Source organism: Danio rerio, chromosome 19 (assembly GCF_052040795.2).
Source record: "Danio rerio strain M-AB ecotype USA chromosome 19, GRCz13ab, whole genome shotgun sequence".
In the NCBI taxonomy this organism is placed as follows: domain Eukaryota; kingdom Metazoa; phylum Chordata; class Actinopteri; order Cypriniformes; family Danionidae; genus Danio; species Danio rerio.
Window position 1 is genome coordinate 11,811,428 of NC_141039.2, and position 19,653 is coordinate 11,831,080.

Consider the following 19,653-nt stretch of genomic DNA (forward strand, 5'->3'; position numbering starts at 1 on the left):
TTGAAGAATGCTAGAAACTGGTAACCACTGACATCCATAGTAGGAAAAACTAAATATTATGGATGTGAATGATTGCCAGTTTCTAACGTTTTTCAAAATAAATTATTTTGTGTTCAAAATAAATAAATAACTTAAACAGATGAAGAAGTGAAAAGTGAGTAAACAGTTACAGACTGTTAATGTCTGGGTGAACTAACTCTTTAATAATGCATCAGTAAATGTACTAGGACTATAAACTTTGATTAATAGATGCTGTAAAATTATTGTTCGTGCTTAGTTCCTGTTTCAATTCAGCAAACACATTTACTAAAATCACAAAAAATGTATTGTAAAGTGTGACGGTTAATCATAGGCATTTCACTAATCATGCCACAACCACTCAGATAAAACTTGGATAAATCGATGAGTTGGGCAGAAGAGAAGGGTAGGAACAAGAAACTGAGACAAACAGTTCAGAAAGGTTTAGTTTTTCATACATGGCTAACAGGGAATAAAATGATTGCTTGAGGTGTGTCCCCCACCCTTTCCTTTCCTTAACTTTAACTCATTACCTCCATATTAATAAGTAACTATTTAATGGCGAGAACTGGTCTCAAAAGTGAACTGTTACAAAATTAAGACATTACTTTCAACAGAGTTTAAAAAACGTTAAACTAGTCTTTTCACCGCAATATTATGGATGTTTTTTTGAATGTAACTATTATATAGGCAATACAAATCTAAAGCATTCTTAGGAAACAAGCTTTAAAATAGCTTTAATTCACACACTGTGACAACAATTCTTGCTAGTTTAATTTTTTAAGTGGATCAAATGATCGTTTCTAGTTATCTCAATTACAGTATATCAATCAGACTGACTAAAAATATTAAGGTAAACTTTGTTCAACCTTCTTTTATTTGTTGTTGAAACCTGAATAGCTTATTAAAATGAGTTAAACGATTATACACATATTTGTTGTCTTGATCTTTTGTCATTTTACAGTGCAGATGCAATAAGCTTGTACTCATTTTATGATAAAATAACAAGCCTGACACTATTTTCATGATGAATAAACAAAGGGTAAAGTCACACATACACTCAAAAATGATATTTGAGGTTTGTTCAGACTTGTTAAAAAAAATAAGCTGAAACAACTAAATTCTTGAATGTTTTTAGGGACAACTAAATTTTTAATGTTCAACCCATTTCAATTGGCAAAAACTATTAAGTTAACTTAATTCCTTCATATTTTCCTAACACAAAACAATTGTGTGGAACCCAATATTTTATTTTACAGTTTACATCTAACTCAGTTTTTACTACCCACCAAGCAGTTTTGTGTTTAAAAGATTATTAGACATCTAATGGACATCCAACCACAGACCTCTTCGCTAAAACAAGACAAAACTTGTCCTGTCAGTGAAAATGTATCATTAGACAAATCTTAAACCAGACAAATTAGACAGACTTCACATGTGTAGTCAATCATTAATGTCTATTTGATGCCTAGTCTAATTTTAGACTACTGTTGTTAGACATCTATTAGATGTTCACTGACGGCCCAAGTTTAGCCTTGGTTTGGCCAAGACATCTACGTTTAGATTTCTTTTAAGCACAAAATGCTTGATGGGTATGTATGTGGATGATTTACTTGTAGCAGAGCCCTATTATTTTAAATTTCAGAACACAGAAATGTTGGATGGGGAAAAGGTTGCACTGTGTTACACTAGCTATGTTTTGATCCAAAGATGCGAATTAAACAAGCACAAAACTGAAATATTGCATAAATCATTTGTGAATAACGCAGCGTTCCTATCCAATGAGTCAAAGAGAACAACAAAATTGTCCCTTACTGATGAACTGGCGGCAAATATCAAGCAGAAAAATGAAATGTGCAATACATATACAGTATATAAACTACTTGTGCTTTGATTAAACACAATGGCCAATAATTATGAACGCAGCCACTTAAGAGATTTCTAGGAGGTGACGAATTCAAATCCCTTTGATGAAAGACTTTGGTTGAAGGATTTTAAAATGAGCAAAACGACATTTCAGATGTTTAAACTATAATCGGTTTTCTGTTTTGTCCATTAATGGCGTCTCATCATGCCTAAGTTTGTTATTAAAATCATTGCTGATTGCTGAAACAAAATCACAGGACTTTTATTGCATCAAGCATTTTTATATTTCAAAATATGCACACAAGCATAGCTGTTGTCCAAGGAGAAGGTTCTTACGAAAGTATAGCAGAGAGTGAGAGCATCTCTGCTGTCAGGTAGGACAGGTATCCCACCAAAAACACGAAGCCGGCTTCGATGATCTGAACGTGTTTGGTGCATCTGGTCAGCAGGGACAGCAGGATGGCAAATGCAACACCAACAAACGAGCCTCCGAATGCCACCACGACAAACGAACCTATAGGAACACAACAGCGAATTGATAGGAAACATCAATTAAGTTAAAAAAACACTGTTTCGAGAATAGTCATCTTTAATATTTATCAAATGTTTGGAATTTTTTAAAAATGTTACCAAAACTGCATTTGTGAATTTATGATTGCTGATTCATATTTTTGTGAAAACTACACCAAATGCTAGGGACATTTAGTCATTTTAAACTTATTTAATCTATACAACTTTTTATTAGTGCTCATTCTTGATCTACTAGTACCTTTTTTAGTTATTTGTTCTATAATTACACATATTTAAAGGTGCAGTATGTATGTTGACACCCAGTGGTTGAAGGTATTGCTTTTACTGGATCAAAACAAATGCAAAGCAAGCGCAAGGTTGCCAGATTTAGGACCAACAGCAGGAGCGAGTCTAACGATCGAGCCAAAAGACTGATTTAAACCTTGTTCTAAAAAATGCGCCATGCGACAGAAATAATATTTTCCATATTAAAAGGAGTTTTTGTCCTAACCAACACCTCAAAATGATATATTAGAAATGGCTTCTATTTCTCACAGCTGAAGAACAAAAAACTATGACACTGATCACCTCAGGTACACATCATGTGCTTTATTCAGTGTTAAATGCTAACAATGTGAGTTTAAATGTCATTTCACATGACATTTATTGCCATATACAAAAAGCAGCAGCAGACAGTTCACCTCAGATCTTACAAATAAAATAAACCGTTTGAAAACCAACACATCAGCGATTTAGCATCTACATTTAATAATGTTAAAGAGGTTTAATATGTGTTAATTAGATTAATTAGAAACCTTACCCCTTTGTGAGTGAGGGCATTTTATGTGCTTCTGAATGGCTGTATTTAAATTTCTGTCATGCTTCAGCTGGTGCAAATAGCCAGATTGTTTATCACTGCAAATCTTGTCACGAAGTGTGTTGTTAGGACACAGGGTTACAATGTAACCTGCTCACCTAATGCTTACGTTCGTAATATTTATAATATTTGCTAATTAATAACCTCATGTGGAACTCTGAATCTGCGTCTCATTTCGGAGTCTGCTACTGTCCACCAGAGGTCGCATTTCGGTCACAGACGCATGCTTTGAAAGCCTTCATGACTGAATGAATGAAATTTGCTGTTTTCCAAGAAGGCAACCCGGGGTACTGAAATATAATCGACTAAACTGGCAGTAGGCGGGTTAAAAGAACCAAAACAAAGACATCCATTCCAGCACGTAGCAGACATTTTCAAAGCAGAATATCTGACTTCAGCATTGTTTTTCAGATAAACAAGAATGCTCACTTTGCATGTTTCTTAAATATCTGCAAACATATTATGGTATTTTATGCTTTAGAAGAGTCAAACATACATACAGCTCCTGTATGTTGGTGTAGTTATTTAAGTTTTTTATTACACACTAGTATCTTTTCAAGTTTTTCCTATAAAATAGTCGCAACAGCTTTTTAGTTGTTTTATATTATGACAAGTCGAGTTCATTTGCAAATCTTACTAGTAACATGTTTGATAAGTTCTAGCATGTAAGGCCCAATCCCAATTCTACCCCTTAGCCCTTCCCCTTACCCCTCGTTTTGCATGTTCACATGAAGGAGTAGGGGTGTCCCAATTCTTTTTAGCTTGAAGGCGTAGGGCTAAGAGGAAAGGTTAGATACCCCTTTGAACAGAGATTTCTCAGAATTACACTCAAAACCAAGGGGTAAGAAAATTTCCCAGAATACACCAGCCACAACTGCAGCACGGCTGCACCCGGAAGTAAGGAGATCCACAAATTAGTATTTTTTGTCATTATTACAAATTTTTACAACAAACAAGCACATGTTTTACTACATTCATAATGACGCTCATGGTTTACCATCATGCTTTAAAAAAAAAATGCTTTAATAAAAACCGCAAAATTTCGCTATCTATAATCGCTAATAATTACTCATGTATAGCAGTCCCACAACATTCTGAAACTCGATGACACTCAAAATCAAGTGTAAAGTCTAGTGTCTGGGAATGAGCTTTTTACAGTGTCTGCTATAATGTTAACGTTGTTTTCGTGCGTTTACATTGATGAACATGGCCACGGTGTAAATACACAGTACAGTTATGATCTTATTGCCACATTAGATCATTATGATAAAATGATATATGCCTTCAGTGATTTCCTGAAAATGACTACCCAAAAATAACACAACTGGAATTACAACAGCACTCGCCATCGTCAATCTCATATGAAGCAAGAGATCGTGAGGACATATGATGACGTGTGCAGGTGCTGTAGTGCTGTCCCATTTTTTAGGGGTAAATTTTTAAGCCCTTCCCCTTCACACTTCCCCTTCAGCCAAGGGGATGAGGTAGGGGTACAAAAATTAAATTGTGGTATTGGGCTTAATAATCCTGTGCTAGTATCAATTCAATTGTATTAGTAATTATTTGTAACTAATAAAAAAAATAGTCATTTGTAATAAATCTCAAATTAATTTAATAAGCAACAGTTTCAATTCATGAGGTTGTAATGGTCTATAATAATATATAATACTTGTGTATAGCTCATTAAGACATCTACAAGTAACAAATGAAATCAATTCCAAAAAAATGTTTATGTGTTAACTATAGAATAATTACTAGTCGTTATTGAAATACGTAATAGTTTCTCATGAATCACTAGTGTAATAAGTACTAGTATCAAATTAAGCACAATAATATAAGGTATTATACAATAAGGTACATATAATCATAAAAGGTACTAGTATGTTTTATAGATTAAATTGTATATGCCAAAGCATATAAGAGACTTATTTTAGAAACATACAACATTTTAATCATTCCAAACTTTTGACTGGTTGTATGACCTGGAGTTTAGTATTCATACATATGCCCTTAAAAATCTCTGCGGCGTCAATCATTGGGCCTCCAAGAGAAACGAAACCATCAAACACATTGTAAAGCACCTACAAAAGACAAAAACAAGATCACATGAGACGTCAAATGAGCTTAATGGCATTCAGAGCTCTTTAGGAAACTAATACTCACCACTGTGACGCCATCATTGAGCAGTGACTCTCCAAACACCAGGATAAAGAGCACCTCGTTCACATGCACTTCTTCAAAGACGGCGATCACAGCCACAGGGTCCACAGCAGCGATTAAACTGCCAAACAACAGGAACTGCAGGAGGCCGATGTTCAAGTCACCTGATGAGTACAGAAATATCACATAAATTATTCATTCATTTTCATTCATCTTAGTCCCTTATTTATTAGGGGTTGCCACAGCGGAATGAACCGCCAACTATTCCAGCATATATTTTATGCAGCGAATGCCCTTCTAGCCAGTACTGGAAAACACCCATACACTCTCACATTGACCACAGCCACTTTAGTTTATTCAATTAACTTATAGTATATGTCTTTGTGGGGGGAAAGCGGAGCACCTGAAAGAAACTCATTTTGAACACGAGGAAAACATGCAAATTCCACACAGAAATGCCAACTGACCCAGTCAGGACTCGAACCAGTAACCTTCTTTCTGTGAGGCGACAGTGCTGATTACTGAGCCACCGTGTTACCCCTGGCTATTGTTTTAAACAGAAATCATTAAATTCCATGGAAAACTTGGAGGACCCCATTCAAGATCATGTGACTGAAGGACCCTGTGAAGCCGAATGTTGTGCACCTGTTAAATGTTTGTCTCAGAATTTTTTGCTTATTTAATTTTTTTGCATCCCCTATAAAATTGAGACACAACATCCATATTTATTGAAAATGTCCAACAAGTCCTGGAATTAACAGGTTATTCATAGGTGGCAATATATGAAGATATAGTGCATCCAGAAAGTATTCATAGCGCTTCACTTTTTCTACAATTTTTATGTTACAGCCTTAATCCAAAATGAAATGGATAATTTCCTCAAAATTCTACACACAATTCCCCTATAATGACAACGTCAAAAAAGAGTTTTTGAAATTGTTGCAAATTTATTAAAAATAAAAAACCTGAAAAATCACATGTACATCAGTATTCACAGCCTTTGCTCAATTCTTTGTTGATGCACCTCTTTGCAGTAATTAGAGCCTCAAGTCATTTTGACTTTGCACACTTGTCTTTGGACATTTTTGCCCATTCCTCTTTGCAGTACCTCTCAAGCTCTATTAGGTTGGATGGGAAGCGACGGTGTTCAGCCATTTTCAGATCTCTCCAGAGATGTTCAATAGGATTTAGGTCTGAGCTCTGGCTGGGCCACTCAAAGACATTCACCGAGTTATTGTGAAGCCACTCCATTTAAATTTTGGTGGTGTTTTTTAGGTCATTGTCCTGCTTGAAGATAAACTGTCACCCCAGTCTGAGGTCAAGAGCATTCTGAAGCAGGTTTTCATTCAGGATGTCTCTGTACATTGCTGCGTTCATCTTTCCCTCTATCCTGACTAGTCTTCCAGTTCCTACTGCTGAATAACATCCCCACAGCATGATGCTGCCACCACCATGCTTCACTGTAGAGATGGTATTAGCCAGGCTGATGAGCGGTGCCTGGTTTTCTCCAAACGTAACGGCTGGCATTCACTCCAAAGAGTTTAATTTTAGTCTCATCAGACCAGAGAATTTTGTTTCTTACTATCTGAGAGTCCTTCAGATGCCTTTTGGCAAATTCCAGGCGTGGAGTGGCTTCCGTCTGGCCACTCTTACCATACAGGCCTGATTGGTGGATTGCTGCACAGATGGTTGTCCTTCTGTAAGGTTCTCCTGTCTCCACAGACAAACGCTGGAGCTCAGACAGAGTGACCATCGGGTTACTGATCACCTTCCAGACTAAGGCTCTTCTCCCCCGATCACTCAGCTTAGATGGCCAGCCAGCTCTAGGAAGAGTCCTGGTGGTTCCAAATATCTTCCACTTACAGATGACGGAGGTAACTGATTTTCTATAACCTTCCCCAGCCTTGTGCCTCGAGACAATCCTGTCTCGGAGGTCTACAGACAATTCCTTCATCTTTATGCTTGGTTTGTGCTTTCAAATCATGTCCAAACAACTGAATTTACAACAGGTGAACTCCAGTTGAACTGCTGAAACATCTTAAGAATGATCAGTGGAAACAGAATGTACAGGAGCTCAATTTAGAGCTTCACAACAAAAGCTGTCAATACTTTTGACATGTGATTTCAGGATTTTTATTTTTAATAAATCAGCAAAAATCTTTCACATTGTCTTTATGGGGCATTGTGTGTGGAGTTTTGAGTAAAATAAATAAATGTAATCTATTTTGCAATAAGGCTGTAACATAAAAAAAAGTGGAAAAAGTGAAGCTCTATGAATACTTTCCGGATGCACTGTAAGTGTCCATCAAATAGGATATATCCCTCTAGTGCTACTTGTGTATTATTAATAAGAGTTGTTTTACTTGTATATGTTGCTCTCTAAATATTTGTAGCTAGTGACCCCTTACCTTTTGTCAAACATCAGACTTCATAAATTTCATAACCAAACTACATAAATATGACAATTTTCTCAACAAAAAAAGCTTTTTATTAAAGTGCTGAGCAGGTATAACCTCACTCTTCTGATCTTTTTAACCTCCTTGTTAGAGCAACCAACTCCCATGCAGAGAGTCGCCTATTCAATCCTTGCTTGAATCGGGTTGGATAATATAGGACTGACGAGGTTACACACACTTGAAAAATCTGTCTTGTTTAAACTACTTATTTAAAATGAGCTAAAACAACATAATTCTTGAGATTTGTTTTAGGGACAACTTAATAGTTTTTTTTTGTTGTTGTTGTTGTTTAATCAACCTAAATTTGTTAGTGAACCTAATTGATTTGTGCTGAATTGTGTGGAAACCTGCTTATTGTGTTACAGTGCATGTATATTTATCAGAATAGCGGGAATGCAGAAAATAACAGAACTGAATTTACCCATTGCTCCCGCTTCATGGCAGCCCCACAGAGAGAGTCCTACAGCAGCTGCGTTCCAGCACGTCCCAAAGATGGCATAAATAAGAATAGCACCCAAGTTTCTGAAGAAGAGCTTGTTGGGCATAAAATAGCTGGCGTCCAGGATGATCTGAGGCAGCAGGTAATAGAAGAAAGTGGAAGGAAGCAGTTTGAAAGTCTGCGCTTTGTCTGCGCCCACAACGATTCCTCCCAAAATAAAGCCCAGAATAATGAGAAGACCGCTTTCCGGAAACACACCGGTGATGCTGTGGTTCAGCTGAATCACTGGATAGAGAGGAAAGACAAGGAGAGTTAATGGATAAAGAATCAAGCTTGTAATTATATATTATGCATTTAAAAAAGGTGTGCACTTCCCATAAACCCAAAGATTCCAGTGCAGGACAAAGGGTAAAAAAAATAAATAAATGTTTTTATTACAAGGGCAACATTTTGACCATCTGATCTTCATATATTTTATTTATTTATTTATTTGGAGCTCATATTTTGGAGCTCAGCGGATATTTTTGTTTTTTAATAATAAACTGTGCAACAGGAAGCTCATGTTAGAGACATCTATGAATGTGCTAAGAAACAATTGCTTTCAATTAAAGGTAACAACGATGCAAATAATTTGTAGTTTCTTGCACAGTTGGAACATTTACCTTTATATTACCTACATAAATAATCATTTTATTTTGCCTAAATATGTTTCTTTTTTTAACTCTCAACTTTTTGAATCAACAATGATCACAATTTCAGCTTAATATCTTTAATGTTTTACTAAAGGAAAAGTTATCTTTTAGATGAACTAAGGATAAACTTATAGTCATATGTTAAACTATCTCTATAGTCTTATCCCTCAAATGAATGCTTGATTTGAAAAGTTTTTTTAGAGCCAACTATGTTTTAAATGTGCATGAAATTATTAAGATTGATGTAAATGCTCAAAGCTAAATTTACATTTATATATATATATATATATATATATATATATATATATATATATATATATATATATATATATATATATATATATATATATATATATTTATTTATTTATTTATTTATATTTAGATATTTCTGTGACCATTTAATATTTTAGTCGTTATTAGTCGTTATAAGGCATGTCCAAGCATTCAGCAAAATGCTTATGCAATTTAAAGGATGTAAAATGTACAGCTTGCATATATATTTAACTTTTTTTGTAAAGCTGCTTTGAAAATCTAAAATATAAAAGTGCTATAGAAATAAAGGTGAATTAAATGGAAATGATTTACATGTGAAGAGTTCAGATGCATTACAAATTTCCCTCGAAGATGAACATGTTTTCTCAGGCTCCTGCATCTACGCTCATTCAAACTACTTATTAAAAATGAGCTGAAGCAACACAATTCTTGATTTTTCATTGGAAGATCTTTTGCTCAATCCACATAAATTTGTTAAAAGTGTTAAGTTAACTTAATCGATTTGTGTTGGGACAACATGAATGAATTGTGTGGAACCCTGCATTTTTTACAGTGTGGGTTCAATAATTTCACTTTTAAGGCGATGAACTAATTCATTTTATTATCTTTAAATTTAAATAACTCATATATGCATTGAAGCCTAAGAAAAAAAGTTTATTTTAGGATCTTTAGATGGCATCTTCACTATTCACTATATATTACGTACAATGGTGGAAAGAGAACTGAAAAATCATACTCAAGTACCATTACTTGCCTATAAATGTAGTGTACGTAGAGTAAAAGTATCTGTTGTAAATATTACTCAAAGTCTAAGTATAAAGTAGCCATTTCAAAAGTACTCAAGAGTTGTGAGTAGTATTACGCTTTAAAAGTTGATACGTTTACATGTAATTTGTGCATGTGTGTGTAAACGTAACATTCTGTAGTGCATTGAGTTATTGCCCAGCATGCACACAACATCATAAGACATTAACATTAGGTTAGATTGTCTAGCCAGCATCTAAGGACAATGTTATTTGTTCAATAACAACATCAAATGACGTTGATATTTGGTTGACTTTAGGTTGTGTTGGAAAGTGACCAAAATCAAATGTTGAGCCAACATCCAACGTCATTTTGGCATCACATGCTGACACTTCCATGATTTTCATGGTAAAAGAAAACGCAACATCCCCATGACACTGGGGTACAACTTCATTCTGACATCATGTTGACATCTTGTGCCTGCTGGATGTTTAAGGCCATTTCAATCATTATACAGTAAACATCTGTCATGTTCTTCTCATCATTTACATGCATCTTAACAGTCTCTGGGTCAATGCATGTAAAGATTTTTTTTTTTAGTAAAGACAGTTTGCTGCAATTATAAAGCGCACATGTTTTAAGGTAGGGTTGGGTATCGTTTGGGGTTTTTTCAATACCGGTGCTAAATCAATACTTTTAAAACGGTACCGTGCCAAAACGCTGCCTGAACTGATACTTTTTAGCCACAAAATTATTTGACAAAAAAATATTTTAATTATTATAATTGAACAATGTAATTATATGTTTATAATAAGTTTAAAGTAAACATCAATTCATATATTATATATTTGCATTGCATTAATATATTTCTTTTGATTACCCTATTTTGATGTAGTTTATTATGAGGCGATATACCTTCTGTGAGATTTGATTGGACAGGAATCACAGGACTGATTTTTTAATCCCCATAGACAAGAAAAAATAACTGAAGGTTGAAGAAAAGTAGTGGAGTAAAAGTACTGATTACTGCACTAAAAATGTCCTCAAATGAAAGTAAAAGTACACATTTTTAAAACTACTCACTAAATTACAATTCCTAAGAAAAACTACTCAAGTAGTTGTGATTAGTTACTTTATACCACTGATTACGTGTTTGTTCTCTGAAAATATCATGTGTAATTAAACGCAAAATAGGCTAACTAAATCTAACTGAATTAATCTAAATGAACAATTCTCATTCTGGATTGGGTAGTCAGATTGGAAAGTCTTGATTCTTTCTTTTTCTTTTTTCTTTTTTTGTATTTACTAAACATTTCCAATCAAATGCATAACAAATGGTACAATAGGATATTCACATTTTAGCAAAACCTCTGTAAGCAAAATAACAAAAAGAAAAAAAATAATGAGAAAAAATAAAAACAAATAAAGAACAAGAGCGGGTATACGTAACAATAAGCAGAGAAGAAGAGTTTAGTTTCTGGTCACTTTATGAGTCCTTTAAAAGTTCCAAAATAAACGTTTAAATCAGCCTTGAAGTGGAAGATGTAAGGCTTCCTCTCCGACCATTTACAAAAGATTTAACATAAACAAGAGATTCTTATCAATATCTCTTTTATCTACGTAAAACATGACATCTCTTTTCTTTATAATAATTCTATGACCACGCAGTATATTAAATAGACATTCAACATCAAACCAATAATATTTATCATACATACAATCAAAAAATAAATGCATAACAGTCTCAACATCCATCCATTTAGCAAAAAAAAAAAAACCACAAGATTCAGAAACATCAACTTTACATCTGTTGAGAAACTGGCAGGTTGGATAGATTTTATGTATAATTTTAACTGACTTTATTAGTGACACAACGTTTGTTTTTATAAGTCCACATCAAGTTCCAATTGATATTCTCAAATTGGTTATTTCAAAAGTACTTGCGTCTCAAAGTTCCAGGATAATGAATCGATCTTCTAAGAAATGTATTATTACATTTTCTATCTATAGTTGATTCTTCCCAGTTTTCTACATTTGTGAAACAATAAAGTAGCCTAATTTCCATGTGTAATTAATCACACGTGTTACTTACTAGTTTAGTGATGCGAATGTAATAACTGTTGAGCTTCCACAGTTCTGATATTGTGCTTAATCTTCAGTTGTTACGTTATTGTTTATGCATCTATTAATAGTGTTGTTACGAATGCAAGAGATTCCTTTGTCTCTGAACTCAATTCAGCTGAGATGAAATCTAACCAGGGTGCGAATCACAGGTGGTTTTTGACCCTTTAATTAATGCTTGAACCCCCTGGGGGGCGTAAAATCTAGATGTGTGTGTGTGCATGTGTGCACTAATTTTTATCTAATATAATCATAATATTTCTAATAATAATAATGTAGCAGACTGAAGAAGGTCAGGAAGCGTTTAGCAGTCAAAACTTGTCTTTTATTGAACTTTTGCACGTTGCAGACAGAGTAATCCTTTTAGCTCTTCACATAAAACAACTCTCTCTCTTGTGAACCAAAGAACAACCCCAGATACCTGTCAATCTCTCGAAAACCCGCCCCCTCCCTCTCAAGTGCGCAGACTCCTTTTTCCCGTAATCCAGCCCCTTAAAGCCCTACATTACCCAACATAAATACACGCCAAACTACAACAACCAGGAACTGTATTTAAACCTTTTCTAGCATGCTACACTGCCCCCTCCTCACAAAGTTCCTCGACCTCGAGGGAACAAACATAGTCCTGGAGACGTCTTGGTGGCCTCTTGACTCTCTGAGACCGAGGTGAGCCCCTATCTGCAACAGGGCCACCAGAATGTGAACTTTGTAGCTCAGGAACTGGTGTAGTTTCACGGAGGACATCTATAGTATTAGAACTACCCAACCCGTGTCCCGCCTCATTCTCCAGAACAGGCATAACTGTAGGAGAGGCCAGCACTGTATCTGCTGAAGCACACCCTCTGTACGGAGCCAGTCTATCCCTGTGCACCGCTACTTTCCTGCCTCTTGGTGGCATCTGAACACGGTAAACAACTTCCCCAATTCTCTCCAGTACAATGCAAGGCCCCACCCACTGTGCATCAAGTTTAGGGCACCTGCCCTTCTTCCTCTGTGGGCTGTACACCCACACCCTCTCTCCCGCTGTGAAGTGTCGCCCTTTCGTTTTCAAGTCATAATTCCGCTTCTGTCGGATCCCCGCTTTCAGCAAGTGTTGCCTTGCAAAACTATGAGCGGTTTCCAAAGAGGCCTGAAGCCTACTTGCATACTCAGGGCCCGGTGGCACAGCAGGTGCATCAGGAGGCCTTCCATAAGCCATTTCCCCGGGCGTTCTGATTTCTCTGCCCAACATTAAAAGGGCGGGAGTGCATAAAGTTGAGTCTTGCACAGCTGATCGGTATGCCATTAAAATAAAAGGCAAGTGCCTGTCCCAATCTTGCTGATTGGTTTCAGTTACAATGGCTAATTGTTCTGCCAGAGTCCTATTAAATCTCTCGACAAGACCGTCACTTTGTGGGTGTAAAGGGGTAGTCCTTGTCTTGTGGATCCCCAGTTTTTCACACATAACTGCAAATACACGTGACTCAAAGTTCCGGCCCTGATCACTGTGGATGGACTCAGGGACCCCAAAACGGCTAAACATCCCATCCACTAATGCATCTACCACTGTCTCAGCTTCTTGGTCAGGCAGTGCGTACGCCTCTGGCCATTTTGTAAAATAATCCATAGACGTCAACACAAACCTGTTACCCCTCTCTGAGCGTGGGAATGGGCCCATTACATCTACCCCCACCCTCTCCATTGGCCCTCCTACAGGGAACTGCTGAAGAGGAGCAATGGACCGACCAGGGGGACCCTTACGGGCAGTGCAAGCATCACAACGCCGACAAAAATCCTCTACATCTCTCCTTACCCGCCCCCAGTAAAAACATTGCCTCACTCGATTAAGTGTTTTTGAAACACCAAAGTGTCCAGCCCCACTGTACCATGAGAAGCCCCAATAACCCCCTCACGCAACACTTTTGGTACCACCACCTGCCACCTTTCCTCTCCAGTGGTGGGGTCTTTCCACCCTCTCTCCAACACACCATCCCGCAGACGCAAGCCCTTAAATTTGGCCCATAAAGTTTTTGTTGACAGTGACATAATAGCCACTTCCTCCCACGGAGGTCGTTGTTGGGCTTGAACCCACTGAATTACTGGCTGCAGGTCTACATCTTGCTCTTGCAGCCGCTTCCAGTCCTCTATGCCCACAACCTCCATTGCTGCACACACCAGTGTATCCCCACACTTACAATCAGCAGAATTCTCCCCTGCATCAACATTCCCCAGCTCTCGGTCCCTGGCTTCCTTCTTGTCGCAGTAGCGACACCCAGCTATCGCACACGGCCGGCGAGACAGAGCATCTGCGTTTGCATGGCTCAACCCTGTACGGTGAACTACCTTCATGTTGTACGCCTGAAGTTCTTCAATCCAGCGTGCCAGTTGGCCTTCTGGGTCTTTAAATGACATAAGCCACTGGAGAGCAGAATGGTCAGTGCGTACTGTGAAATGTAACCCACACAGGTAATACTTAAAATGTCGCACAGCAAAAAGCATTGCAACGAGTTCCCGCCTGGTAACGCAGTACCTGCGTTCAGCCTTACTGAATGCTTTGCTATAGTAGGCAATGACTCTCTCCCCACTAGCCCCCACCTGAGAGAGAACTGCCCCCATACCCACATTGCTGGCATCTGTGTCTAAAATGAAAGGAAGTGCCGGATCAGGGGGGGCCAAGATTGGGGCTGTAACCAGAGACAGTTTCAGGGCAGCAAAAGAATCCTGACACTCCTCCGTCCACCTAAAGGATTTATCCTTCTTCAGCAGACGGAAAAGTGGGTCTGCAATGCTGGCAAAACCCTCCACAAACCTCCTGTAATATGACGCTAAGCCAAGAAAACTTTTAAGCTGCTGTGCTGTTGTGGGAGCAGGCCAGTTGCTCACAGCCTGCACCTTCTCTTCCACTGTGCCAATTCCCTGTCCTCCCAATTTGTGCCCTAGAAATGTCACCTCCTTCCTAAAGAATTTACATTTTTCTGGGTGCAGCTTCAAGCCAGACTCACTCACACGAACCAGCACATGACTGAGGGATTCCAGTGAGGTTTGAAAAGAGCTACCATGAACCAGTATGTCATCTAGGTACACCAGACACTCAGACCTTGGAATACCCGACAACACCTTGTCCATTAACCTTGCAAACGTGGCAGGTGCATTGCAGAGACCGAAACAGAGCACCCGGAACTGCCACAGCCCTCGACTGGTGCAAAATGCTGTTTTAGGCCTTGCATCAGGCGCAAGCGGTACCTGCCAATAGCCAGAACGAAGGTCCAAGGAAGTGAACCATGAGGACCCCACCACCAGGTCCAGTGATTCGTCGACACGGGGAATGGGGTAGGAGTCCTTTCTGGTCACTTCATTAAGGCGTCTGTAGTCAACACAAAATCTCCACTGGCCCCCCTTCTTAGGCACTAAGACTACCGGTGCAGCCCATGCACTCTCGGAGGGCTCAATTATCCCTGCTTGTGCCATTTCTGTCAAGGCCTTATCAGCAGCATCCTGTCGTGCAAAGGGGAGCCTCCGTGGCCGCAGCCTAACAGGTGTGGCATCTCCAGTCTCTATTTCATGTTGTACTAGGTGTGTTTGCCCCACATCTCCCTCCCTAAATGCAAAACAGTGTTTGAATTTAAACAGCAAATCCCAAAACTGCTTCTGCTGACACTCATCCAAGCCCTCACAATTCTTACACCATAACTCCCTCAAATCCCCCAACCCTGTCTCCTCCCCAAGAGGGGAAATCAGAGTGCTGGTTCCCTGCCCTTGCATGTCATGGAATTGTGGGGCCACCCTGGGATAGACCACAGGCGGAGCAAGGGCTAAGGAAGTAGGAGAGTTCTTTACCCCTTGAGGACTGTTGTCAGCTTTGTTGTGGTTTTGCAAGTGTGGTATATGTTCCCCCCCATTAGGCTTCCCATGAGAAGATTTTGCCTCTAGAAGGCCTGTAAAAGACATATCCCTGTCATTTCCAGTGGACATGACAACCTCAGGACCCCCTTCGAAACAAAGCATACCATTTTTCAAGTCTAACTTACAGCCTGCACTTCTTAGGAAGTCTAGACCGAGAATACAGGGGTCCTGGACAGTAGCCACCCACACTGAATGTTGTAATGTCTTCCCTCCGACAGTGAGCTCCACCTCCCCTTTACCCTTCATTGGTGCAAGTTCCCCTGTCACTGTGCGTAACAGAACAGTGGTGGGATCCAGTCTGGCATTGGTTGGTACCAAATCTGGTCTCAAGACCGTTACAGTAGAGCCTGTATCCACCAATGCCACACATGGAACTCCTTCTACTAAAATTGGTACATGACAAAAATCACTAACACATGTTCGACCCACCACAACTACAGACTCTTTGGGCCCATATTTCCCCTCCCCCAACAAAACATGTTTTCTCTTCGTTTGCCCCACTCCTTTGACCCCTGATGGAAAAGTCTCATGGTCGGGATGAGAGTTGAGGGTCCGCACATCCCCGCTCATGCGGACCCCAGGCCGTTTCCCTGGTTCCCCGCTACATTAGGACACTGTCTGACTAAATGTCCAGTCTGACCACAACCCCAACAAACCCTTGGTCTCGTGCGAGGACGTTGCTCGGCTTGAAGTGTCACAGATCTAATTAACTCAGTTATCTCTGAGACCCAGGCTGGTCTTTCACTTAACCCCTCCCCCACATCAGCAGACCTTACTGGAACAATATTGTGATGACTCTCTTCCAATTTAGGGGTTCCACAAACAATTTCTCTCTCCAAAGCCATTTCCAAAGCATCCTGTAGGGTATGTGGGTGGGCCAGTTGAGTTTGTCTGCGGAGCTCCACAGGGGCCAGGGCCTGGACGAACTGGTCTCTTGCAAGCTCCCCTTGAACAGAGGGAGGCATGTGGGCATATGCACGTCGAGTCAGATTCTCAATGTCGTTTGCTAAAACTCTCAGCTGCTCTCCAGGAAGCCTGCGTCTATTATTCAGTTCAGAACGCAGGAGGCCTGACTGTTCAAATTGGCCAAAACGTCGTTTCAGAGCACCGACAAGTGCATTATAGTCATGTCTGTGTTCAGGGCTTAGAAGTAACAAGCAGGACAGGGCATCGTCAGTTAGGCACATAGCCAATTCAAGAGCTTTGCGGTCCTCTGACCAGCCTCCAGCTCGAGCCAGCAATTCAAATTGAGCATGAAAAGCTTCCCAATCAGCTTTGCCTGAAAATTTGGGTGTTTTAACAGTCACTATAGCTGTAGCGCCGCGGCCGCCACTGCATTCATATGCGTCGGCAGACAGCGCGGATCCGTGGGCGCCGCCATGTTTATTTACATCGTCAGGCAGCGCAGCTCCGTGGGCGCCGTCATGTCCATTTTTATCCGCACCCGGCGGGGTTCCAAAGGTGCCGCGGCGTATATTTACATCAGCCGACAGCGCCAACCCTTGGGGGCTGCTATGTTTGTTTTCATCAGTACCTCGCGTTGTAACATGGGCGCCGCCATGTTTGTTTGTTTCTCTCGTGACTGTTCGGTAACTCTCGGCGGCACTCGGCTCTGGTAACGAAAGCCCGGCATCTGCTGCCATCCGCCTCGTGGCATCAATCACACGAGCTCTGTGAGATTCCCATCGATCTTCCTGCTTAATCAAGTGCTCAGGAGGCGACATTGATCCATCCAGAGCCCCACGAAACCTTTGACTTTGGTCCTTAGATTCGGACTTTATTTTTCCTTGGGTCTTCTTCCACATCGCGTTGGTTGCAGGACGAAAAATAAGTAAATGCGGCTATCCAGTTCACTTCTGACACCAGTGTAGCAGACTGAAGAAGGTCAGGAAGCGTTTAGCAGTCAAAACTTGTCTTTTATTGAACTTTTGCACGTTGCAGACAGAGTAATCCTTTTAGCTCTTCACATAAAACAACTCTCTCTCTTGTGAACCAAAGAACAACCCCAGATACCTGTCAATCTCTCGAAAACCCGCCCCCTCCCTCTCAAGTGCGCAGACTCCTTTTTCCCGTAATCCAGCCCCTTAAAGCCCTACATTACCCAACATAAATACACGCCAAACTACAACAACCAGGAACTGTATTTAAACCTTTTCTAGCATGCTACAATAAGTTAATATAAATTCGCCCCCCGCCCCTCACTATAATGGTTTATACTATTGCCAATTCATGATCGCTCCCATGCGGCGGGAAAACATTATGAAACAACCGGATCTATCCCACCGAAAGGTACTGTGTACTTCTTCAAACGACATTTTTCTTATAAATTAAGTCTTTGTATATACAAATATAGCCGAAATGTGGTCAAATTATTGTAATAAACCCATATGCCCTGCACATGGAAATTATACAGTAAGCAGTGTTATATTTACTATCATCTATTTATTGGTGTACAGTAGGTATGTAAACTTGTCCATATTCAGCAAAATCCACCATTTTATTTCGAAAACAGGTCATCTTTGATAATCGTTTGTTGAAATAGCCTATCACTATATGTCAAAATCTGATTATTAAAACATTAAAAAACCTTTTATTTTGAAATTAAATGTAGCCTACTTTAAATGAATATATGAATTTAGTTTACTGATGCATGCATGTGGATTACACAAACGTATAGTCAATAATTCACACTCTGAATTCAACCCCTCATTGAAAATTCTCATTCATGAGGAAAGGACAGTTCATTTAAAAATTAACAAAAAATAACACACTTCAGAATTGTTACGCAGGCAGCAAAGGTTTATATTTCTTACTTGCTAACTGCCAAAAAATTTAGCTTCATGTTTCAGTATTCATACCTGATAGTTTAGCCAATCCAGCCACAAACACCCAAAGGGCCACCAAGTACGGGGTCTCAACGTGATGCCACTTAAATGTGACTATTGGAAGTCCTGTGAGATTCTCTGTCTGGTGATGATGAGGATCCGACACCTCAACTGAATTTCCTTTGACTAAAGGGTAAACCAAACAAACCAGGAAAGCTGCCCTCAGCAGGCAGATGTAAGTAGAGCTCGCCATTACGACTGATAACGATGCACTTACAGTATCCTTCTCATCTCCAAACTTTGTGTGCTATAGCAGTCCTTCAGAAAAATCTCACAATTTGGGATCCCAGTGTGCTCTTTCTGCTTGCTTTTCCTGAAGGGCAAAGTCCTCGGAGAGACAAAGTACTTCAGTTTCCCTCAAAGCTAGTTTTTCTTTAAATCTCTAAAGGTTAAGTCACTTGGCGGTCTGTCCATCAGCCGTCTTTCTGTGTTCGTGGTCCACTGGTTGAATAGGTTGTAATAAGAGTCGTCCTAAAACCTCTAGTCAGCCTTCAATTTGTTACATATAAAGGGGGCTGAGATTTGCGTCACTGCACGGTTACTCTGTCACATTTTCGCTTCCGTGGAAAAGTTTTCCTTGCACTTCACACTGGTTAGTGTTCAGCCAGCTTTAACAGGCTGTGCATCCGCATTGTTATTTCAAATACCTTTAGTACAGCTATTTTGTACAGCTTTACACTTTGTTCTTGCTGTACTGGATTGTGACATTTTCTGTACCTGTTATGATATT

At 39.3% G+C, this 19,653-nt stretch overlaps 1 protein-coding gene across 6 annotated transcripts in view; it reads right to left on the reverse strand.

Annotated features, from left to right (window-relative positions):
- The window catches only part of slc9a3.1 (solute carrier family 9 member A3, tandem duplicate 1), a 110,146-nt gene extending 90,742 nt beyond the window's left edge, over nt 1–19,404 (reverse strand). For all 6 annotated transcript variants that reach the window (XR_015516101.1, XR_015516099.1, XR_015516098.1 and 3 more), the window contains exons 1-5: nt 18,897–19,404; nt 8,309–8,611; nt 5,435–5,595; nt 5,274–5,352; nt 2,221–2,398 (exon numbers count right to left, since the gene is read on the reverse strand). Coding sequence is in view for 2 of the 6 variants with exons in the window: in XM_087294825.1 (XP_087150951.1) it covers nt 2,221–2,398; nt 5,274–5,352; nt 5,435–5,595; nt 8,309–8,611; nt 18,897–19,116 (941 nt within the window). In the remaining 4 variants the exon portion in view is untranslated. The remainder of the gene's footprint in view (nt 1–2,220; nt 2,399–5,273; nt 5,353–5,434; nt 5,596–8,308; nt 8,612–18,896) is intronic.
- Nucleotides 19,405–19,653: the final 249 nt, after the last annotated feature.